General features: G+C 45.6%; 1 protein-coding gene across 2 annotated transcripts in view; it reads right to left on the bottom strand.

Moving 5' to 3' along the window:
• RARRES1 (retinoic acid receptor responder 1) overlaps positions 1 to 24,580 on the bottom strand; it is a 59,888-nt gene extending 35,308 nt beyond the window's left edge. For both annotated transcript variants that reach the window (XM_066259041.1, XM_066259040.1), the window contains exon 1: positions 24,163 to 24,580. In XM_066259041.1, the coding sequence (XP_066115138.1) occupies positions 24,163 to 24,435 (273 nt within the window). In that variant the 5' untranslated portion in view covers positions 24,436 to 24,580. The remainder of the gene's footprint in view (positions 1 to 24,162) is intronic.
• Positions 24,581 to 25,331: the final 751 nt, after the last annotated feature.

Genomic DNA, 25,331 nt, shown 5'->3' on the forward strand with positions numbered 1-25,331 from the left:
ACAAAAATAGTCCTTTTTTTTTCTTGTGGGAGAGACAGAGACAGTGAGAGAGAGGGTCAGATAGGGACAGACAGACAGGAATGGAGAGAGATGAGAAACAACAATTTTTCATTGTGGTTCCTTAGTTGTTCATTGATTGCTTTCTCATATGTGCCTTGACCATGGGCCTTCAGCAGACCAAGTGACTCCTTGCTCGAGCCAGCGACCTTGGCCAGATGAGCCCATGCTCAAGCTGGTGACCTCGGGGTCTTGAACCTGGGTCCTCCGCGTCCCAGTCCTACGTTCTATTTACTGTGCAACCACCTGGTAAAGCAAAAAATAGTCCTTTTTGTTAATGATATATTCGTGCTTGTTTTAAATAGCATACTTGGGATACTATTTGACTCAGCAGTTTTTTGGAAGCACATGGAAGCAAGTGAGGTGCTGATACTGATTCTCTGCAGGAGGAGCACTGGGCAGCAGGGCCCACAAGTGGCATCAGGATGCAGCCTGTCCTTTTGAAGAGTTATCGTCCTCACTGATTTGGTTTCCTTATTTTGTTTTAATTAGGTGTCTACATTTTGTCCAAAATAAGATTTTTATATTTTTGGTTGTACTTTATAATTTATCAAGAAGCAGCCCTTTTATCTCACACAGAGGCCTCTCCTTTCTGGCTTCCTCTGAGTCACCAGTTCCCTTGGGGCAGCTTTGCTGGCTCCCCTGAGATGACAGGCAGCCTGGCCCTGTGAGCAGAGATGCCCTGTTCTTCATCTGGGAAAGAGTGTCTTGTGCTCTGGCTGCATTAGGATTGTATGTCACATGGGTTAAGATTAGCCTGCAATGAAGAGGTCTCTGTTGTCCAGTGTGGAGTGGCTACCTATTGGGAGCACAAGATACAACATAGGAACAGCCCTGCCCTCTGGGTGGTCAGGTGTGAGCAGGACTTAAGCAGTCACTGTAGAATTGATTATGTGATTGGGGATGACTTCAGAGCCGTGAATAGATAACTGTAGAATTGACCCAGCCTGGGGATAGGGAAGTCAAGCTGAACTTTTGAGCTGAACATTGAAGATTCAAAAGGAATTGACTTTGAGGATTTGGGGAAGGAAAGCTGGAAAATCATCCCACTGAGAAGGAACAGAGAAGCTGAAGGCTGCGAGGAGCAGCCAAAGGGGCAGAGCCAGGAGCCAGGATCAGGAAGAGGCAGACAGGTGGGCAGGAGCAGCCCCTGCGGGCTACAGTGAGAGCTTTATCCTAAGGGAAATAGGAAACTCAGGGCAGGAAGGAAGGATTTTGAAGCGATCCCTCTAGCCCAGTGTGGAGAACTGGTGCAGGAGTGAGGAGGTGTCCACACTATGTGCAGAGATAGCAGCTGGCTAGCTGACAGGGAAGACACAAGGTGGGGACAGGAAATGGCAAGAAGTATGGGGTGGACAGGTAGGAGTCCTCCTAGAAGGTAAACACGAACAGTTTTGTAATTCAAGATCAGAACTGTATTCACTAGAATACAAATTTTATATTAAGACAATATTATTAAGTCAACCACGTTTAAATGATACTTGTTCTTAACAGAACGACAGACAGTCAGGCTCACGAGTAATTGAAGAAATGCAAATGAAGGAAACACTGAGGTATCTCTGTACAATTATTAGGCTGGCAATAACTTAGAAAGTGGATAGGGCCAACGGTTACCAGAGTGGGGGAGACAGCTCCTGCATGGCTGGTGGGGGACGGCAGCCTGACTGGGGGGCCATTCGGCCCAGTGAGGCAAATCAACTTGCCCACACCCTACTGAGACAGGCCAGCAAGCCAGGTCAGGTGGAATAGGAAAACTGAGACAGACAGTTAAAGGGCCAAGCAGTTTGCAGCCATCTAATACATCGCAAAATTGTATCTTCCCTAAAAAGGACACTTAGGAGTAAATGGTTTACACTTCTCCACAACCAGAGGGGAAACAGCTTAAGTAGTTTTAACAAAATGCATGGCACCAATATCATTTACACACATTTCTCAAGTCAAAATTTGCACACAAACCAACATCTTTTTATAAGAACTCTGACACATAATAACACACATTAGAACTTTTTTAGCCCTACTCAGGGAGATAGGTAACAGAAATGCAATTAAGGCCATTTGTGTCAACCACACCCAAAGACATATGAAGTCAGGAATAAATCTCATTTTGGTGCATCAGCAAACAGCTGACGAATATTCTATTGCGATCCTTCCCTAAAGTCTCCCCTAACCCCCAGCCTCTAAAATGCTCAAGAGAAGGGCCCAGCACTGCTTTCCTTTCCCTAACCCTCCTCTTTCCCTCAAAGTGCATTACCTTTGCCTGTCTCTCTCCTGAGCTCCAAGGGCCCTTCTTCTGCCTCAGTAACATGTTTCCTGACCCTACACAGCCCAGCTGTCTCACTTCTACCACATCTGTAACTTTTAAAATAAACTTTCTCTTAGAATTTGAGTTCTTGGCTCTGAATTTTTTCTTTGCCAAACTCAAGAACCAAGGTCCAATTTCATCACCAACACCTCCAGTAACACAACAATTGAGCAACCCCACTTCTGGGTGTGTTCCCAGAGAAAGGATGCTCCTTGAGACAATATGTGAGTATGGGAAGTAGGAGCTATCTGGCATCCCTTGTCACGGAGAGGGGCAGGTAAACTGAGGGTTCCTGCCATGGAGGTCTGTGCAAACTAGCCACACATACAGGAACACAGATGGACCCTAAACACTGTATATGAAAAGAGAAACAACAAAATTCACGGCACCAATATATTTACACACATTTCTCAAGTCAAAATTTGCACACCAACATCTTTTATAAGAACTCTGACAAACATAATAATACACATTAGAACTTTTCAAGAGGTTGCCCCTGAGAGATTGAGGTGAATGGGAAGAAGGATAAAAGAGAATAAATATGCAAAAACCAGAGAGGAGTCTCTGGAGACCTAAACCAGAAAGTCATTCCTTCAGCTTTGTACCTGGACCAACAAGCAACCAACAGGTTTTTAAAAAGATAGAAAGTCACTTAAAGACACTACAAAGAAAGAAAAATATAGGTCACTATCCCTGATGAACATAGTTGCTAAAATTCTCAATAAAATATTAGCAACCTGGATCTATCAATACATTAAAAAAATCATACATCATGATCAAGTGGGATTTATTCTGGGGAGGCAAGGCTGGTACAATATTTGCAAATCAATGTGATTCATTACATAAACAAAAGGAAGGATAAAAACCACATGATTATATCAATAGATGTAAAAAAGGCATTTGATAAAATCCAGCACCCATTTATGATCAAAATTCTCAACAAAGTGGGAATACACAAAACATACCTCAACATGATAAAGGTCATCTATGACAAACCCACAGCCAACATTATACTCAATGGGCAAAAATTAAAAGCAATCCCCTTAAGATCAGGAGCAAGGCAGGGGTGCCCCCTTTCACCACTCTTATTCAACATAGTCCTGGAAGTCCTAGCCACAGCAATCAGACAAGAAGAAGAAATAAAAGGCATCCAAATTAGAAAAAAAGAGCAAAACTGTCATTATTTCCTGATGATATGATACTGTGCATAGAAAACCCTAAAGTCTCAGTAAAAAAAACTACTAGACCTGATAAATAAATTTGGCAAGGTGGCATGATATAAAATTAATATTCAGAAATCAGTGGCATTGTTATATACCCACAATAAACTGTCAGAGAAATTAAGAAAAAAATTCTTCACTATTGCAACAACAAAGAAATAAAGCACCTAGGAATAAATTTAACCAAGAAGGTAAAAGAATTGTACTCAGAAAATTATAAGACATTGAAAAAAGAAATTAAGGAAGATAAAAAAAAGTGGAAGCATACACTGTGTTCATGGATAGGAATAATAAACATCTACATTAAAATGTCTATGTTACCCAACGCAATCTATAAATTCAATGCAATTCCTATTAAAATACCAATGGCATATTTCAAAAGTATAGAACAAATATTTCAAAAATTTATATGGAACCAAAAAAGAATGCGAATAGCCTCAGCCATCTTGAAAAAGAAGAATAAAGTGGGTGGTATCACACTTCCTGATACCAAGTTATACAAGGCCATTGTACTCAAAACAGCTTGGTACTGGCATAAGAACAGGCATACAGATCAATGGAACAGAACAGAGAACCCAGAAATAAACCCACAGCTTTATGGGCAACTAATATTTGACAAAGGAGGTAAGAGCATACAATGGAGTAAAGACAGTCTCTTTAATAAATGGTGTTGGGAATATTGGACAGGTACCTGCAAAAAAATGAAACTAGACCACAACTTATACCATTCACAAAAATAAAATACATAAAAGACCTAAATGTAAGTCATGAAACCATAAAAATCTTGGAAGAAAACAGGCAGTAAAATCTCAGATATCTCTTATAATATTTTTGCCAATATATTTCCACAAGCAAGTGAAGTATAAGACAAAATAAACAAATGAGACTATATCAAACTAAAAATCTTTTTCACAGCAAAAGACACCATTAAAAATAAAAAGACAACCCTCACAATGGGAGAACATATTCACCAATATATTTGATAAAGGTTAATAACCAAAATTTGTAAAGAACTTCTAAAACTCAACACCGGGAAGGTAAAAAAATTCAATTTAAAAAATGGGCAAAGGACCTGACCAAGTGGTCGTACAGTGGACAGAGCATCAGACTGAGATGCAGAGGATCTAGGTTTGAAACACAGAGGTCACCAGCTTGAGTACAGGTTCACCAGCTTGAGCTCAGAGTTGCTGGCTTGAGTGTCGGATCATAGACATAACCCCATGGTTGCTGGCTTGAGCCCAAAGGTTGCTGGCTTGAAGTCCAAGGTTGCTGGCTTGAGCCCAAGATCACTGGCTTGAGCAAGGGGTCACTCACTCTGTTGTAGCCCCCTCCTCATCAAGGCACATATGAGAAAGCAGTCAACGAACAACTAAGGTGCCACAACAAAAGATTGATGCTCCTCATCTCTCTCCCTTCTTCTGTGTCTGTCCCTATCTGTCCCTCTCTCTGTCACAAAAAAAAAGAGCAAAAGAACTAAATAGACACTTCTCAAAAAAAAAAATATATATACAGATGGCCAACAGGCATATGAAAAAATGATCAACATCACTAATCATTAGAGAAATGCAAATTAAAACCACAATGAGATACCACCTCACACCTGTCATTAACAAATCAACACAGAATAAGTGCTGGCAAGGGTGTGGAGAAAAGAGAACCCTCCTGCACTGCTGGGGGGAATGCAGACTGATGCAGCCACTGTGGAAAACAGTATGGAGATTCCTCAAAAAACTAAAAATGGAACTGCCTTTAGACCCAGCCTCTATCCCACTTTTAGGAATATATTCTAAGAATCCCAAAACACTGATTCAAAAGAAGATATGCATCCTATGTTTATGGCAGCATTGTTTACAATAGCCAAGATCTGGAAACAGCCCAAGTGTCCATCAGTTAATGAGTGGATAAAAAAACTCTGGTACATATACACAGTGGAATATTACACAGCTGTGGCAAAGAAAATCTTACCTTTTGCGATGGCATGGATGGACTTAAAGATTATTATACTAAGTGAAATAAGCCAGGCAGAGAAAGACAAATATCATATAAACTCACTTATATGTGGAATCTCATTAACAAAGTGAACTGAAGAATAGAATAGAAGCAGAGGCAGGGTCACAGGGAGCAGAGGAACAGCGTTCAGAGAGAAGGGGGCTGAAGGGACAGGATCAGAGAAGGTGAAGGGATTAGTGAAATTATATGTACATAACACAGAGACACAGATAACAGGACAGCAAATCCCAGAGGGAAGAGGGAGGGAGTTTGGGGAGGGGGCAAAGGGGGTATAATGGGAGCATTCTTTTGGGGGGTGTGAGGGTGTTATATTGAGTGGGACACTTGAATTCATGTTAACAGAATAAATTTAAATTTTTAATGAAAATGAAAAAACAAACAAACATATGAAGTCCAAAGTAACTCGGTATGGATGTCCCCACCCTGTATCTTAAACTTGAGTCTTTGTTTTTTACATTGTCAACTCGATTAAATTTGAGGAGTGCGGTAAACTAACTGCTCAGTAGATGTGGCTCATGGTCTGGTGGTCCTACCTCTGCGGCTTAGACACAGGTTGCTACAGCCACATTGTGCAAAGCTTTTATTAAAAAACAAAAAGCTGTCCCTGGTTGGTTGGCTCAGTGATAGAGCATCAACTCAGCATGTGGATGTTCAGGGTTCAATTCTCGGTCAGGGTACACACAGGAGAAGTGACCATCTGCTTCTCCACCCCCCCCCCCTTTCTTTTCCTTCCTGCAGCCAAGGCTCCATTGGAGCAAGTTTGCCTGGGCGCTGAGGATGACTCCATGGCCTCTGGCACAGGCATTAAAACAGCTCAGTTGCCAAGCAACAAAATGACACCCAGATGGGCAGAGCATCATCGTGGTAGGGGGCTTGCCAGGTGGATCCTGGTGAGGTGCATGTGGGAGTCTGTCTCTCTGTCTTTCCTCTTCTCACTGAAGAAAAATTAAAAAGGAAAAAAAAGCTAAATAAACATTTTGTGAGAGCTGAGCTGATGGTAGGTAGGGCAGGGTGAAACTTTTCCCTGAGGTGAGGCATTACTGTGCCTGGTGCCAGCACAGCCCAGCCTGGGGCCTTGTCATTCCCAGTGCACAGCTGTCCATCTGTGACACATATTAGAAAGTTTCACATCCCTTTCTGAAAACACAGCCCAGAGCGCAGCACATTGTTCTAATACTTTCCAGAAGAAGGCTTTTTTATATACAGAAAAAGTCAGCAAACAAGCAAATGACCATGTGACTGTATAACCTGAAGGAATGAATAAGCTCTTGGCTACAGATAGATGTCTCTTTTTCTTTTCTTTTCTTTTTTTTTTTTTTTTAACAGAGAGAGACAGACAGATAAGGACAGACAGCCAAGAAGGGAGAGAGATGAGAAGCATCAATTCTTCATTGTAGCTCCTTAGTTGTTCAATTGCTTTCTCATATTTGCCTTGACGAGGGGGCTCTAGCAAAGTGAGTGACCCCTTCCTCAAGCCAGCGACCTTGGCCTCAAGCCAGCGACCACAGGGTCATGTTTGTGATCCCATGCTCAAACCAGTGTCTGCGCTCAAGCCGGATGAGCCCGTGCTCAAGTCGGCGACATCGGGGTTTCAAACCTGGGTCCTCTGAGCCCCAGTCCAATGCCCTGTCCACTGTGGTACTTCTTGGTCAGGCTATAAATGTCTTTTTTTTTTTAATTTTTTCTTTATTTTTTATTTATTCATTTTAGAGAGAAGGAGAGACATAGAGAGAGGAGAGACAGAGAGAAAGAAGGGGGGAGGAGCTGGAAGCATCAACTCCCATATGTGCCTTGATCAGGCAAGCCCAGGGTTTCGAACCGGCAACCTCAGCATTTCCAGGTCGACGCTTTATCCACTGCGCCACCACAGGTCAGGCTATAGATGTCTTTTTAATTACAGTCATCCCCTTTCCTCTGAGAAGGACCCATTTCAAGACCTCCAGTGGATGCCTGGAGCCCTGCACATACTATGTTATTTCTGTACCAACAAACTGGTGATAAAGTTTAATTTACAAATTAGGCACAGTAAGAGATGAGCAACAACAATAATAAAAATAGAACATATATAACAATATACTGTAATAAAAGTTATGTGAATGTGGCCTCTCCCTCCCTCTCTCAAAGTACCTGACAACTGTGACGTCTACTTATGGGAAAATGGCTGGACATTAGACTGTGGTCCTGAGACAAGTCTTTTGTGCGGACTTCGGAAGGCCAAGTCCTGCAGGGGCAGAATGCTGCCCTTGTAAGCACTGGAAAGATTATTTAAAGGAAACTAGTTGATCCCTATGGCCTTTCCTTACATACCTGGAAGACATAGTTAACTACCCTTCTCTGCACCTGAACCCAGGCTCTGTTAATTTACCTAATGAGCAAAGAGACCAATAAATTTGATGAGGCTGCAGAGATCTGGGCTCTCAGTCCTAGAGGCTGGGAGTGCCCTGGACCCATCTTCTCTGTATGTTGTGACTTGTGTGTGTTTTTTCTTCAGTCCTGCAGCGCCTTCCTTTCACACACGCCCACGCTGAGCTGGTCTCGGCAGCTGCTGAGTAACAGGTGGCATCTACAGCTACAGAAGGATTTATTAAGCTACTCAAAAGAGCACTCAGGTCTAAAACTTATGAATTGTTTATATCTGGAATTTTCCATTTAGCATTTTCAGACCACAGTAGACCGCAGGTAATTGAAACCAGGAATGGCAACACTCTGGACAAGGGATTCTGTCTGCACTGTTCCCTAGAACTAAGTGTTCAACAGTCAGGGACCTCTAATGACACGGTTCAGGTTCTAACCTGTGTGCTTTATTTATTTTTTAGGTTTCTTGTTTTTTGCCACCACAGGCCATGAGTAAGGGTAGTAGCCAGGCCTTCTCCAGCGATCTCCACCCATGCCTTCCACAGGCCAGGCCTCATGGCAGTCTCGGTCCCTGTAGGTAAACTGTCAACACTTTGACTTGGGGCTTCGCTTGCAGTCAGTTGAGAGTCAGAGAGGAGACAGGCTACTTTTAATGTCCTGTTTGATAAAGTGTAAGGAAATGCCTTGAAAAGATTCAGCTCATCACGTGTGTGTGTGTGTGTGTGTGTGTGTGTGTGTGTGTGTGCGCACGCGCGCGCGCACTTTCTTTGGTAGGAAAAAATGCTCCTCAAATCCTTATCAAACCATTACCAAGCACCCTGCTAGCCCCTGAGCAGGAATCGTGATAAAAGCAATAACCTGTACAGTTGAGCCCCCTGCAGGTCTCATGTGGTTCTTACACAGGGCCCGTGAATCACTCATTACATCAGAAGGGCCCTTGCTGGCAAACACTTGCCATCCACCTTTTAAGGAAGCAGAAACTGAAACACTTGCCCAAAGTGAGAGAGTTGCCCGATGTCACAGAGCTGTGAGGAGGGTGCTGGGCTTCTGACTTGCGGCTCCTCCCTGATGCAGCAGTGGTCTCTCTCTCAGTGAGGGCAAAGAGAAAGCTGCCTGGGATGTGTGTGTGTCTGTGCATATGTGAGGGTGGGGAACTTTGCCTACAACCACGGTGCCTGCAGATAAGACCTCCCAAAACCTCTGAGAAGGGGCCAGCCAGGCAGCCAGGCAGGGCATGTGCTGGGTAAGCATCCTAGGGCGGCCATAGCAAAGCACCATAAACTAGAAGCCTCAACACAACAGAAATGGGTTCTCTCTCACTTTGGGAGACTCCTTACTTCAAAATCAAGGTGTGGTCAGGGCTGTGCTTCCTCCAAGATTGGGTAGAAGATTCCATGCCTCCTCCTCGCTTCTGGGGGAGCCTCACTCCAATCTCAGCATCTGACTTCACATGGCATGTTCTCTCTGTAGCTTTATCTCCTTATAAGGACACCAGTCACAAGGCTCAGGGCTCATGTGCAAAGACTCTATTTCCAAGTAAGGTCACATTTACAGGTATGAGGGTTAGGACTTCAAAATATTGTTTGGGAGAGCTTAGCTCAACCACAGCAGCATGGAAGCAAAGATGACCTGCACCTCTAGAAAGAGCCCCGATCACTCTTCCAGGCGACGTGTAATCAGGACCACGAGCCGGTGTAAGTGGGGAAATCTTGGGGAGGAAGAGGCCTGAGACAGGCTGAGAGAGTAAGAGGGTGGGAGGGGCCTTTAGCATAAGGAGGAGAGTGTGAGGCCAGCAAGGAGGTGAGCAGCCAGGCTGAGGAGAGTAGCAGGTTAATGGAGGGGCAGCCTAGGAATTGAGGTCAAAATGGTAGATGAGGGCCAGGTTAAAGAAGATCTCTGCAGGGACTTTATTCTAGAGTGGGGGTCTCAAACTTGTTGCACAGAACCTTGTGGAGGCTTGTAAACAGCACACTCCACCCAGAGTTTTGATTCACTAAGTCTGGGGTGGAGCCTAGGAACGTGCATTTTAATGAGTTCCAGTAATGCTGGCATTGCTGGTCCAAGAACTACCCTTCCAGAAATTCTCTCTATATTCTGAGTGAAACCTCTGATGTTCAGAGGGTGGGGTAGGAAGGGACAAGTTGCGCCAGTGACAGTCACCAGAATGCAGCTGAATGGGACAGGACACCTGAGCGTACCATGAGGACTAACTTAAGTAGAGTAACATTATCTCAAAGGTTGGTGACAAACTGGTAAGTCTATCAGTTCATGAGCAGGAGCAGCTAAAGGGGGTGTGGTCAAGAAACTGTGATGCTTCCTCTCTTTCTTAATCACTAAATAATTTAAAATATTTTACTTTAGAAAAAGATACAAAAGAAAATAAAAAAGGAAGAACCACTCCCCACCACAAAAAAAAAGAAAGAAAAAAACTCTGTGATGACACAGGATGTGCTCTTTTCCAAGCAGCAACATTGAAGAAGGCACCTGGGACTAAAATAGTTTGTGGAGAGAATTCACTCCTTACTTCCTGTTACATGGATAGCTATCTTGCCATATGAGGACATTTACATATGCATCAAAAAATTAAAACTGGCCTGACCAGGCGGTGGTGCAGTGGATAGAGTGTCGGACTGGGATGCGGAGGACCCAGGTTCGAGACCCTGAGGTCGCCAACCTTAGCGCGGGCTCATCTAGTTTGAGCAAAGCTCACCAGCTTGGACCCAAGGTCGCTGGCTCGAGCCAAGGGTTACTCGGTCTGTTGTAGCCCCACGGTCAAGGCACATATGAGAAAGCAGTCAATGAACAACTAAGGTGTCGGAATGAAAAACTGATGATTGATGCTTCTCATCTCTCTCCATTTCTGTCCCTGTCTATCTCCGTTTCTGTCCCTCTCTCTGACTCTCTCTCTGTCTCTGTAAAAAAAAAAAAAAGAAAAAAGTTAAAACTGAACATTCTAATAGTAACTATACAAAGTCTTGTCTTACTGGCAGTTAAAAGCTGTTTACTTTAAATGTAAAGCTTTGTTTTCCTGTCGATGAATCAAAGATTTTTCCTCTAGTGCCTATGTGCACTATCTTTCTATTAGATATGATATAATGTTTGTTTGTTTGTTTGTTTGCTTAAAGTCATTGAAATATTGGAAATGCCCCTGAGAAACTTGATGAGAGATAGAGAATAGGTATGTATTCTAAGAGCACATTTTAGAAATATAACACCCCTTTTAAATGCACACAAAACTTTGGTGCAAATGGCACAGCCAGGATGGCATCCCAGGACACCTTGCTGCCAGCTGCTGAGGGAGCCACCAGAATGCTGTGACTGCAAGTCTCCAAAGCACAATTCTTCTGGAAGATAACCTGCATTTGGGGAGATGCTGTCCCTTGTTTTTCTGCTGTTGGTTGCTAAGCACAGTACCATCATGTTGCTGTAGAGCCGGTGGTGACAACTTTAAACATCATGTTTTCCAGTTGGGGAGATGGGGATGAGTGGTGGGCACATGACTTTAATATCCCCTCATTTGCACATAGGGCCTCACTGGCCTAACAGACTCGGCTTCAAAATGTCCCTTCCAGCCTTCGCCATTTGTAGAACATATAAATGTCATGTCATTCCAGTAAAAACAAACTTTTCATTTTATAAGGTTAGTTTTATGAGTCAGGCTTAGTTGGAGACAAGTAAACCACTCATTTGCAGATAAAAATTGCTGTGCTGGTCTTCTGTTCTAGACAGAGAGAGCATGAGTGTATTACATTATACCCCAAAATTATCTTACTGCATTTTCCTTCTCCCCGGCAATCCCAGAAAGCGAGGGTACAGTTTAGGCAACAAAAGTCTGTGACTTTCAGATCTGGTTCCACCATGCAGGGCCCAATGAGAGCTCTGCACAAAGACACTTTGCTTTTGCAGGTTAAGTAGTAGAGTAGAGAAAGAGATGGTACACTGCACATTAATCTATGTTTAGCCGATTGTGGGAACCAGTCCTTGACCCTGTGAAAGGAGCCGGAGTGGAGATGGTGAGAGGCAATGCTCTCTGCTGCTTCCCTCCAGCTTGGGTGGGGCTGATTGGAAAAGGCTGGCGGTAGAGGGATGGGAGGAGTTGCTTCTCCCTCCCTTCTCTGTCAGGGGTGGGAGTGGTGAGTTTCTACTTAAGAAATACCTACTGTCTGACCAGGTAGTGGCGCATGGATAGAGCATTGGACTGAGATGCAGAGGACCCAGGTTCGAGACCCCAAGGTCGCCAGCTTGAGCGTGGGCTCATCTGGCTTGAGCAAAAAAAAAAAAAAAAAAAAAAAAAAAAAAAGCTCACCAGCTTGGACCCAAGGTCACTGGCTCACGCAAGGAGTTACTTGATCTGCTGAAGGCTTGCGGTCAAGGCACATATGAGAAAGCAATCAATGAACAACTAAGGTGTCACAACAAAAAACTGATGATTGACACTTCTCATCTCTCTCCGTTTCTGTCTGTCTATCCCTCTCTCTGTCCCTGTTAAAAAAAAAAAAAAGAAATACCTACTATTTGTCTCTTGCTGGGCCCTAGGCTAGTGCAGTGGAGGAGACAAACAGATAGACGTGCCTGCCTCCAGGCTGTAAAAGCAGCGGCACTTGAGAGAAAGGCAACCCCAGGAGGAGGCATGGAGGCAGCACTTTAGGAGGTAAGCAGACCCCCTAGGCTGCAGAGATCTGCCAGGCAAGAGGTGGAGCAAGAGTTGTCAGTCCTCAGGTACAGTGACTTGTCCAGTGTGTTCCTGCACTAGCTCACGGAGCTGTGTAGCAGTCCGAGTAATCGCCCCCAAGGTGTCCACATCCTAATCCCTGGAACCCGTGAATGTTACTTTACATGGCAAAGGGGATTTGGCCTGTGTGATTAAATTAAGGATCTTGATATGGGCAGAGCCTCCTGGATTATACACAGGAGTATCCTTCTTGTAGGGACTCATGGTGTATTTACATCCAAGGGGTGCTTCTCCACTGGCTTTGAAGATGGGGGATGGAGCCACAAGCCAAGGTATGTAAGCCAAGGTAGGGAAAGGAAAGAAAGTGGACTCTCCATTAGAATCTCCAGAAGAAATGAGGTCCTTCATACACCTTAATTTTATTTTATTTTATTTATTCATTTTAGAGAGGAGAGAGAAAGGAAGAGAGAGAGAGGAGAGAGAGACAGAGAGAGAAGGTGGGGAGGAGCTAGAAGCATCAACTCCCATATGTGCCTTGACCAGGCAAGCCCAGGGTTTCAAACCGGCGACCTCAGCATTTCCAGGTCGACGCTTTATCCACTGCGCCACCACTGGTCAGGCATACACCTTAATTTTAGCACAGGGAGATCCATTTTGGAATTCTGACCACAATTATAAGAGAATAAATATGTGGTTCTTTCAACTGCCAAGTTTTGGTAATTTGTTATAGCAGTGAAGCTAATACAAATACAAAATTACTTATGATCCTTACTGTCCTGTGCTGTGTGGGTATGTCCCCTTAAGGCTGTCATGGAATTGCATATGTTGGGCAAGCAAATGTGTTAGGCTTGCTTGCTTGTACTTTGCCTGACTGGTGCATGAGTCTATGTAAGGCTGTAAGTGCAGCATATTGTAGATTGTAGATTGCCTGCCACCATTGGGAGGGGTCATTTTTGCTACTGTTTGCTGGAGAAGGGTTCCTGCCCCAGTCTGTTTGCTCATCAGCCTAGAGAGAGAGAAAGAAGTGGTTTCCCTGCCTGCTTGCTTTGCTGTGATTGCAAGACTCTAATAAATGAAATGGCCCACCATTTTCTGGCTCCACAGTTCATTTACCATCTGCCTGAGTCCAATGTGAACCTGCATGGCCACGGCCAATGGCCTCACATCTGGCATAGTGAGCAGGATTCGGATCAGATTGGTATGAAGCTGCCAACACCCTTGAAGGATGGAATAGAGGAGTGGCTGTTCCTGGAGGCTCTTCTTTGGGAAACTGTAAGTGGGGTGTTTTTTAAAATCCTGTGAGAAGAAACCAAAAGCTCTGAGCATGAGGTTGCTTGAGGTTGAAAGCTCCAGGATGAGCTGCAGACTGAGTGGCATCAATGGCTTGAACTGGAGCAAACACTGGAGAAGGAGGCCAACCGCTCTTGAAAGCTGCAGTGTAAGATGCAGGCTGAACGCCAATGGTGCCTGAAACTGGAGTGATCTCTGGAAGAGGAGTTATAGGTTTGTGAGCTCCAGTTTGCACTGGAAGTGGAATGTTGGCACTGACAGTTGGTGAAGAAACAAGTGTATGTTAAAGAACTGGAATCTCAGCTTTAAGCTGAGAGCCAGCAGCCACAGGAGTTGAAGCAGGTGCTGAAGACGGAGCTGCATCAAAACCAGTGGAGTGACTCTGAGTTGGGGGAGCAGACATTTCCAATTCTTCTGAAGAGGAGGAGGCTCAGGCTGAAACTGTTGTCCACAGACTCAGAGCCCAGCCATTAGTCACCCAGAAGGTAAAAACCCAGCAGCCAAGAGTCTCTCAGGGGCAGGCACAACCCTCTCCACAGGTGGTGGAGTCCTCAGTGATCTGTCCTTAAGCCCAGGCTGAGCTGATAGAGTTGGGGCACAATTTAGGCAGAAACCTACCGAGTCCCTGGTAGCCTGGTTGCTCTGGTTGTGGGACATAGGGGGGTAGATGGCATCATGCTCTCCAGAACAGAGATGGAGAAATTTGCTTCCATTACCATGCACTCCTCCTTAAGACAGCATCTTCAGAACTGCCATGACAACCCAGGAGACCATACACTGTTAGAATGGGTGATGGCAACCATTCGTATGGTCTGGCAGAATGCTGGGAACTTGCCTGAAACAGTGAGTAGGTGGCATAGCTATAGTGAGCTAGTAAAGATTCTTCAGGAACTAGGTATGAAGAATGCTTTCAACCTGAGGTCCTGTGGACCAGACAAGGAAGTGTTTACAGCAGGGATGAGGGACCTTAGTATCTGCAGCACACCATCAGCCCTTTTTTGGGTCACTAGTGGCTATCCTGGGCCCCTATGTGGGGCAGCCCATCAACAGTTACACAGATGGTAGCAGATTTGGGGGAGCAAGAGGCAGCACAGAATCATAAAGCAGTGAGGGCTGCTGCCCATGCTGCCCCCTCCCCACAACTAACAAGGGGAATGGACCTGTAAAGGTTACCCAAAAACAGATGTGGGTAGATTTGACTGCGGCTGGGGAAGATAGGAAGAAATTGAATGGCACTGTAATGCCAGTGGCCGAGGCCAGGCAGGTTCACAGTGGATTCGGGCAGATGGTAGAGAAGCAGCAGAGCCAGAAGGCATTGGGCCATTACCATTTTATAGAGTCTCACAACCACAGACAAGCACACAGGCAGGAGAAACTGCCTCTCAGGCAAAGAAACAGCAAAATGGCCCCTCACAGTGGCAGGCAGTTGGGCAGGCAAACCACCACCCGCAATCCCCTATCTCTAATCTTTCTCCAGCGCAGGCACCCATAGCCTTATATGGGCTACGCACACATGCCTCTGCCACGTGCTCATGCACTAATCAGGCAAAGTACTTGCAGCTGGTACATCAGAGAGCAAGCCTAACACAGCTGCCTCACATTCTACCCCTTTAGGGTTGCTCACAATAGGCATATGACATACATTCCAAAACTGATAATTACAAAGGTGCCCTTCACAATGTCTCCCTGAACACTCTGCCAAGGGAGTTAACTGGAGGTCCACCTCCAACTCCTTACCGCGCGGTGCCAACAAAGCCACTCATCTTAGGTGGGGGGCCTATACAGTCCAGGGCCATGTCCACTGAAACTAAAACTGTCCTTGGTGCGTCTCTGCATAAACTGGAGTGAGAGCTGGAGAAGGAGGCTGACTGGGTTCGAGAGCGGCAGAGCACAGGTGGAACTGGAGTGATCTACAGGTTTGGAAGTTGCAGTTTGCCCTGGAAGTAGAACGTTGGCAGTAGCAGTTATTGGACAAACAACTGTGGGTTCAGCTTCAGGCCGAGAGCTGACAGCCGCAGGAACCAAAAATGGAGCTGTTCCAGCAGAGTGGCTCTGAGTTGGCGTGAGCAGGCATTTCCAGGTCCTCTTCTGAGGATGAGGAGTCTTGGGCTGAAGCTGCCATCCACACACTCAGAACTTGGCCACTGGTCATCCAGAAGGTAAAAACCCAGCAGAAAGTACCTACTGAGCCCCTGGTAGGCTTGCTGCGATTGTGGGACATAGGGGTGGACAGCATCATGCTCTCTAGAGCAGAGGTGGACAGGTTGGCCTCCTTGGGGCAGCATCTTCAGAGCTGCCATGATGGCATGGATGGGAGGGGGGGTGGCCTGAGGCCCCATGTGAACCTAGTTGCCTATAATGGACCTTTACCTTGGTTTGGTCCATTTGTACAGACAACTGGGCTGTCTATCGTGGACTACAAACAGAGGGAGGCAGTGGCTCCCTTGTTGGACTAACATGCTGCTTTTGGACATATGAGAGACCCTGATGGGGGGCACTCAGTTCTGGTGGATGCCCTCCTGCACGGGGAAGCTGTTCTCATGCAGTGGCAGAGATACCCAAGGACATTTTACAGTTTCCATGAACACAGCCCTGGACTACACAGGCCTCCCACTTATCATGGGGAAGGGGCTAGAGATGAGCCTCCAGTTAGCACCTTGGGCAGGGAGACGCTGGGAAGGGCACTTTTGTAATTATTGTAAATGCATAATATGTGCTGTTACTGTAGTCTGTTTATGTAACGTACTTCATTCCTCACGACAGGGACCATTGCAGAAGATACCTGTCATGTAGATTGTGAAGTGTGCAACCCTAAAGGGGTGGAATGTTGAACAAACAAGTGTGTTAGGCTTGCTCGCTTGTATTATGCCTGATTTCTATGAGGCAGCACCACGTGTGTGTAGTCTAGGTAAGGTTGCAGGTGCTTGCCCTCAGGGTGGCAGATTATAGATTGAGGATTGCCTGCCTGCTTGGGAGTGGTCATTTGTTGCTATTGTTTGCCGGAGAAGGGTTTCCCCCAGTTTGTTTGCTCATCAGCCCAGAAAGAGAGAGAGAGAGAGAGAGAGAGAGAGAGAGAATCAGTCTTACCTGCCTGCTTGCTCGTCCACCATTAGGAAAATTTAATAAACGAAATGGCCCACCATTTTCTGGCTCCACAGTTCCTTTACCATCTGCCCAAATCCAATGGGAACCTGCCTGGCCATGGCCACTGGCATATGGCATACATCTTATATATAGCGCTGGGACAAGATCCCTTCCATAACTTGACTTGACTGACTGGAGACATTCCAAACAACCATAAGTAACTCAGTGGATATTTGCTGTGGTGACTATCCCCAAGCACTGTGCGACTAGCTCTGTGAAAACCTCTTCAACTCAAGCACCATCGCGAAGGCAAATAAATGCCAAGGCTGCATAAATTTCTAGGGTTGAAATCAAGAGTCAGGTTGGGTTTAGGAGTGTGTGCAAATTTAACATTCCATGTCTCATTAATATCAGTCATGTCTGCAGAACAACCTAGGTCCTTCAAGCAAGAGTGTGCAGCCAAACTGGTCTCTTCCTTGTTAAATTCAAAACCTACCAACATTGGTCTTTTGGGGGGGCAGTACTAACACTCTGTGATCACACACATCTTGGTGTGACACCACACATGGCAAGACAAGTGGAAAATGTTGTAGGCTGGTCAAAAAGACATCTGTGGTTCTAAAACAATTTATTGCAAGCTGTTTAAAGGCATTCCTGCCTGCTCGCTCACCCAGTAACAGAGGGCTTGGGTGATGGGGCAAAGTGCCAAGGAGGCAAAGGTTAAAGTTTACCCCCAAGGCCAGGTCGCCTTTCTCACACCCTGCTAGACCCCTCTGCAATTAGAGCCTACAGTGCAGTGGGCACTGTGGGGAGAGGTGGGCGGAGACAGTGCGTGCCTCTGTGCTGGCAGCAGGAGCAGAGACGGGAGGAAAGAGGGCTGGGCAGGTGCCTCTCTGTTTTGTGTTTTCAGGATTGTTAGGCTTCACTCCTGGGCAGAGGGAGGGTCATGAAAAGCCCACAGTCATTTAAAAGCCCCCACCCCACTTCCTTCTGTCAGGAGGTCTGTAAAAGCACTTAGGAGACTTCCTTGCGAGAGAGGAAGGATTATTTCACTTTATCACTGATCTCCCCTCCATATTCATTGCACTCATTTCATTCTCAGTTATTGCTTTGTGTATTGCTTTCCTACTTTGTGAACAATCATCACTGAATTACTGACATTAATGGAGCAAAGACTTTAGGAAGAGCAGTTGAATTAGATGAATTATGTGGTGTTATAGTGCTTTATAAATTGAAAGGAGACAAAGGAAGGCTTTTACTAGTAAGGTAGGTGGTCCCCTAACTGCCTGTGGCTCAGAGAACAGGCTCCGTCTGCCATCAGCCACAGGGACAGGAGCTCTGAGGAACCCAGACAGGAGTCCAGCCTACCTGCACAGGTTAGTATAATGTTCTACCAAAGGCATTTGTTTTGCTCCCAAACTTGCTAAACCTGGGCATACTCATTATCTAATTGCATAATTAAATGTTAACAAGCTGGTGAAGAGTGGGCCACAAAAAATTGTCATGTCCATGATATCCAAGTTAAATGGGTTGATAAAGGTAAGTGTAAACTCTTGCTGTTGAATTTAGGTGTGAGTGAGTCAAAGTTGGGGGGGGAAGGGTAAAGGAAAAATAGAGGATTAGGCACTGTCTTTTTTCTCAAGTGCTTCCTACGCTGTAAGCCAGGGGTCCCCAAACTTTTTACACAGGGAGCCAGTTCACTGTCCCTCAGACCACTGGAGGGCCGGACTATAAAAAAAACTATGAACAAATTCCTATGCACACTGCACATATCTTATTTTAAAGTAAAAAAACAAAACGGGAACAAGTACAATATTTAAAATAAAGAACAAGTAAATTTAAATCAACAAACTGACCAATATTTCAATGGGAAGTATGCTCCTCTCACTGACCACCAATGAAAGAGGTACCCGTCCAGAAGTGCGGCAGGGCCGAATAAATGGCCTAAGGGGGCCGCATGTGGCCCGCGGGCCGTAGTTTGGGGACCCCTGCTGTAAGCAAACCAGAAGGCAAATCACATCCTCATGGGTGTGTCTTCTTGCCAATAAGACAGCAAGGCAAGCCCATTAAAGAGCCTTGTCCTTCACCAAAGACAGGTAATACACTTACATCTGTATTGATTTCAATTTAGATAGAAGCAATTAAGATAAGGGCAGAGGCGGACAGATTAAGGTCGGTTGAGGCCTTAGATGCAGAAGAAAATACTGGGCCCCTTAAATAAAAGAGACAGGGAAAATAAAAATATGTGTTAACCATATTTTTAAATAAATAAAAAACATTATGTACTATTAATGTTAAAATTGCACGTATGAAACCAAACTTGGTGTCATTAGAAAAAAGTGTAAAGTTGGGGTTTTGCAGGGTTCTCCAGAAGTCGGGGCCCAGGGTGCACACCTGGTGCACCTGCCATTAAATCCGCCTCTGGGTAAGAGCATAACTTTCCACCAGTTTGGTCAATTGTTTCAATTACGTTTTTAACTACTGGTCTGGTCCAGGCCAGAGCGCATTTACTCACCTTGAGTGACCAATCCCCAAACACTAGCTGATTCCGGAATGGGCTGACAAAAGAAGTGTGCACACGGAGATCTCAGCCAGTCTCTGTACATGTCAGGAAAGGCATGGCCTCTCACCGGCTGCTTGGGGCAGGGGCCAGTGGTCCCAGGACTCGCTGAGTGGCCAGACTTGTCTAAGTGTCAGGGGCAGCCTTCATCAGTAGGGAGTGGGGCTGACCCAGGAGACCCTGAGTAGCATAAGAACTCTCAGCATCACTCAAAATTGCCCACCATTGATCCAGAGGCTATGCCATGTGCTTCAGCAAAGTAGCAGCCTCTTTGGTTATAGAAAGTTACAGTGAGACCAGGAAGGAGATGGAAGTAGGTGGGTACAGTGAGGGAACAGAATCCAGAGTCTGTGACTTCTCCCTACAATTAGTGTAAACAAAACAGAACAGAGTACTCCTCTTTCACCAGTTAGCACTGATTTCTTCTCAGTACTTGTGTTTACTGCTACAGCTATTACTACATTTCACCAGAAGAGGGCAACAGTGTTTCTATAATGAGGGATTCTTGCAGAACCAAGAAATTGCTTAGAATAAAGGAAATTTCTGAGCTGGAAGAGACCTTAAAAGCCATTTTGTTCATTTGCTTTCAATTTAGTTTAGCTGAAACCCACAGTGAGAACTGCATTCTTCATAATGACCTAGTTCATACATACATATATATTTAAAACATCCAGAGGCACTACTTACCCATTCTTCAGCATCCTTATTATTTGTATTTCAAAAACCCCACAAAACAACTGCAGCTTATTAAACTGATTTCATAACCCACTAGAGCAGGGGTCTCAAACTCAACTCAGCATGTGGGCCGCAGAGCAAGATCACAGCCGTTTGGCGGGCCGCACTAGGGTCTACAAAAGGCAACTGTTACGCAACACTTTTCTCACTGCAGTTGAAAACAAAAAAAAATCAGTACAACAAGCACAATCGTACATGCAGTTTACTCAGTGTCACAAAACGACCAGAAACTGTAGTTCGCATCACAACTGCTGTTAACTAAGCTAATATCTAGCTAGGATGCTAGAGAAATGAAAAATACAAGTAGGCCCCTAGGCTTACTTAATTTTATCCAAAATATTTTGAACTTCGTGGATTAGTCTGCGGGCTGCACAAAATTGTTCGGCAGGCCGCATGCGGCCCGCGGGCCGCGAGTTTGAGACCCCTGCACTAGAGGGAAATAAGTTTGAAAACTCTGACTCGGTCCCAGCTTCTCGTCTTACAAAAGGACATGCTGACTCCGAGGATGGAGAGGATCCCTACCAGGTGTGGTCCCTCGTCTATCATGGGGGTCAGGTTCCAGAACCCCCCACAATAGGCAAAAATTTGTGAAGTAGCAACCTTATATTTTATTATTTATATATTTTTTAAGGCTTTATAAACCTTCCCCACACTGTTATTAAGCTTTCCCATACTCTTATAAACACTTCCTATGCTCTTAAACACTTTCTACACTCTTAAACCTAGTTAATTTTAACAACATATAAAATTCTATTTGGGTACGGTACGTATTTTATTTTAATATGTTTTTATTAATATTTTTATATTATTTTCATTTTTTAGGCTGGAAAATGCTTATTTTACCTCAAAAATAAATAAAATAATAAATATATTGATAGATCCATGAATTTCAAATTGCCCTCTTGATGTTCCGCTTATCTGTCAGACCTCACCCTTACTGGACTATCACCCCTGAGACAGAAGAATTCAAAGAAGCTGGCAAGCCCCCCAAGGAGAAACATTCTGGACACACCAGGACTTTTGATTCAATACCCACATACTCGGAATTCTTCCTTACCCCATAACATTCATCCTTCTAGCTTGTACTGATGCCCTTCTCCCTGGAGAAGTGCCCAGCAGGGTTCCTTTCTTCCTTTCAATAAAGCCTGTTACTCTGGTCTTTTTGGACTCCCATGGATTCCAACATATATAAAAATACCTATATACTAAAAAATCCTGTGATATAGTGAAATATCTGTGATACAAAATTAGATATATACAGTTTAAAAATCCACAATACAGTGAGACCATGAAAAGTGAACCATGATATGGCAAGGAATGACTGTACTTTTTTCACTCCCCCACATCCCCCACTCAGCTACCTGCTCACCCTGTGCAGCAACTAAGCACTCACTTTGAAAATGCACTGATTAGATAAAGAATGCAAACCTGAGTTCTGGGGATCTACCATTTTTCATTTATCAGTGCTATGACTGCTCTTGTAATTGAAGCAGAAATTCCAAAATCTCCACATTGAAAGCCTCATGTGGGTGGTGTGTCTGCTCCTCATTAAGGCAGCTGAATGACTGACTGCTAAACAGAATGACGCTAAACAGAGGCCTCCTTGATGATGCCAATCCCAATCTGAATTAGGCCCACCATAGCTATCCCAGTACCTGGCACATAGTAAGTGTCCAAGAAATAACTAATGGATGAATGGACTGTCCCTCAGTATAATGATACTAACATTTTTATGCTTTACAATTGGTACTTATATCACTTTATATAACTCTTAAGAATAACTGACAAGGTTGGCATTACATGAATTATTTCCATTCCAAATGAGAACATGGTCAGAGAAGACTTTCACGGCCACCTGTAGGTTATATGGTTCATTGGAGGCAGTGCAAGGGGCTAGAAAATGGGCTCCCAGAAACACCCCATCTACTGGCCCCCTGTACTCTGGAAAGGCAGTTTATGGCAGTGTCCCCACCAGCTCTCACTCTCCACTGCTTTCTCTCTCTGTCTACCATCCCCAAGGGTCCTGGCATGCTGCTGTCACAAATTTAAGATACAGCCTGCTCCAGGCTGCCCTGACCATTCCTGAAGGTGGGCCCTTCTTTAGTGGTGATATTTGGAGGAGGCAGAAAAATAATGTCACTAAATCTCTGGGAGAAACTGAAACCATGTTAGTTTCTAGAGAGTCTTGGCCCTCTATTGGATAAAGTCACTAAGCTTCCTTCCTTGAATTCTTGATTTTAAAACATAACTATTTTTGGAGGAAATGTATGAATCCAGGGCATTGTCCCTAAGTAAGGATAACTCTGGAAGTTTCTTAGGGTCAATGCTATTCAACTCATCCTATCTCTCATGTCTACTTGTCTCCAATTTATTTATTTTTTTAGTAAAAATCCAAATATTTTCCCAATATATTTAATTCCATGTGACTGCTAATTTATTGAGCCCCCTCCCCTTTGGCTCCAAAGAAGGATCCCTTTAAAATTCAGAAACATTTACTATTACAGATAAAAAAACAGTAACTGAACTCTTTGGAAGAGAGTTTTTTCCCCCCATAACTCAGGTTTTGAGAGTTAGTTTATCTTGTGAAAGATGCAAAATATTTTATTTTTTATTCATTTTACTAAATGCATAAAAATGCCAAGAAATTTATTTTGTATGGTCTTAGAAAGAAGAAAAAATTCCTGGAATTTGAAAAGTGGTGTACCTTAGACATCTGACCTGCTTTACTGTAGGGACTCCTCCCCACTGGTGCCCAGGGTGCAGATCCGAGGAAGGCCCTTGTTGAGCTCTAGGAGGTGGTTGCTTTCTCCCACTTTGATAGTTCAGTTTTAAAGCTCTGTTTACTCACTTTTCTGTTGGGCTAGTAAAACTAAACTTTCTTCTCCCTGAGACAGCAAAGATTGTTAAACAGGTGACAGAAATAGGTTGTCTTTTCCTTCATTAAATAAATTTAGCCGTCCTAGCTGCAGAATTGTCTTTAAGGGACCAAGGTTGAGCCTCCAAATAGCCTTCCCCACCCCTGGGTCTGACATCAGGTCCAGAACAATCCTCAACTAAAATCTTACTGCCCTCTTTAAAACTCCATCTATTTACATGCTATGCTCAATTCTAGAGTGTTAGAGGCTGAGTCTGCAGGCCCTGTGCAATATTTGGGAACTAGTGGAAAGAGAATGGTTACTCTGGGGGCAGACTTGCTGTGTGTGGTTCTGTAACTTTTGCAAAAAAAGTTAATACTACAGACACAAAGAGGAAACCCTACAGCTAGTGCCTTGTAATCAGCAACCAAACCACCAGTTGTAACCTTCTCATCCATTCTGTTCACATAGAAAGCAACCGTGGTTCACTCACTCCCATTAGATTAAAGCAGACACCAGGATTACCAGGTTCCTACCTAGGCAGATGCTAAATTACAACCACATCCTAAAGCGGTGGCCCGCAACTGACAAGCCAGTCTGTCCGTGGCCCGGCCTGGGAAATGGCTTAGAATCTGGAAATCCGGCTAAGGGCTTTTGCTAGAGCCATTGGTGGGTCGCGCCCACATGGCCACCCCACTAGTAACCAACTCTGGGTACCTCCAGGCAAGATCAAGCCTTGCCTTTTGGGCCTGTCATGTTTCCCCATACACCTCTTCACCAGGTGCGGGAGATGCCTTGTGAAGTTTGTGGCCTCGAAAATGTCAGGCAGAACTAGCGGTGTTTCGCAGACCGTAAGCACCGACGCGCGCCTTCCACCGCTGGATACTTGCGGGGGGCGTCGAGGCACCAGCCCAGTCTCCGTCACTGACTTGCAGCCCGCAATCGGTACGGGCACACAGGAGTCACCACTCCCACGGCGTATGGCGGTCCCCGTGCAGCCAACGTGTCTCTCCCCCACTCACCCACGCGTGGCCCTGCTGCACCGCGGACAGCACTCGCAGAGCGCTGGGCGAACCCACGCGGAAGTTGAAGAAGTGGAGCGCCGCGCGCGCCGCCTGCTGCAGGAACCCATGAGGGAGCGCTGCGTCCTTCTGCCACCCGGAGTCCTGCGGCCCCCCGGGCCTTGCCGGCGTTGCTGCAGCCCCCTGGAGGGCGAGCAGCAGCAGCAGCAGCAGCGCGGGCAGCGGGGAGGCGGGGCACGGGCCTCCAGGTAGCAGTGGCCGGCGGAGCTGCATGGACGCTGGCTGGCTGGCGCGGCGCTCGACTCGGCGGTCCGGGCTTGGAGCAGGCAACGGGCGCTTGTCTGGAGGAAACAGAGGAAATAAGGCGCAGTGGGCCCGGCCCCACCCCTCCGCCCCCTGAGAGCCCGGTCCCCACGGTCGCGCCCTTCCGGGGATTCCCGCAGACCTTGAGCCCTTGTGCCCCGCCCCACTCCGCCTGGGCAGCTGTTGCCAAGGTTCGGATCCTGGACGCGGTGGAGCCTCGGCAGCAAGAACTGGGGTGTTAGGCACCGCCTCGCGGGCAAGAAGATGAAGTGGGCAGTGGAGACTGCTTCCTCGAGGGAGCGCGGTTCACTCGGAGCCACCCCTCCGCGCCCCCAGTCCAGCTCATGGACCAAGCCTTGCTCCGCTGTGGTTGCTGCGATTTCCAAACTCTTAGGGTTTCACTGTTTCAGTTCTCCAAGGCTTGGTGCTATGATTTCCTAGAGGATCCAGTTGGGGACGGATGGAGAAGAGGGCCGGCATGATAGGGGTCACTGTACACAATGACCTTGGAAGTGAAACAGGTCGCTGTAGAGCTGGGGCTGGAGAGGAAGCTGAAGTTGTCAGCAGGGCATTGTCAGATAAGGAGCAAGAGGCCCCACTGGACTTAGAAACAAATACATCATTGATAACCCTGGTGCGAGTCAGATGTAAAAGCTGGGGGTGGAAGCTGGGTTTCAGCGAGGTGTGGCATGGATGGAGCTTTAGGCACAGGAGGCAGCGAAGAAGTGTTGACAGCTCTTTTTAGACTCCTGGCGGTGAAGGGACGAGAAGACCATTGTCTTTAAGCCAGGAGCAAAAAAGAAAGCTGGGGAGAACCGCGTTAGAGGGCAGAACCAGTTTCTGATCATCCTAAGTATCCATTTTCC

Source organism: Saccopteryx bilineata, chromosome 2 (assembly GCF_036850765.1).
Source record: "Saccopteryx bilineata isolate mSacBil1 chromosome 2, mSacBil1_pri_phased_curated, whole genome shotgun sequence".
Lineage (NCBI taxonomy): Eukaryota > Metazoa > Chordata > Mammalia > Chiroptera > Emballonuridae > Saccopteryx > Saccopteryx bilineata.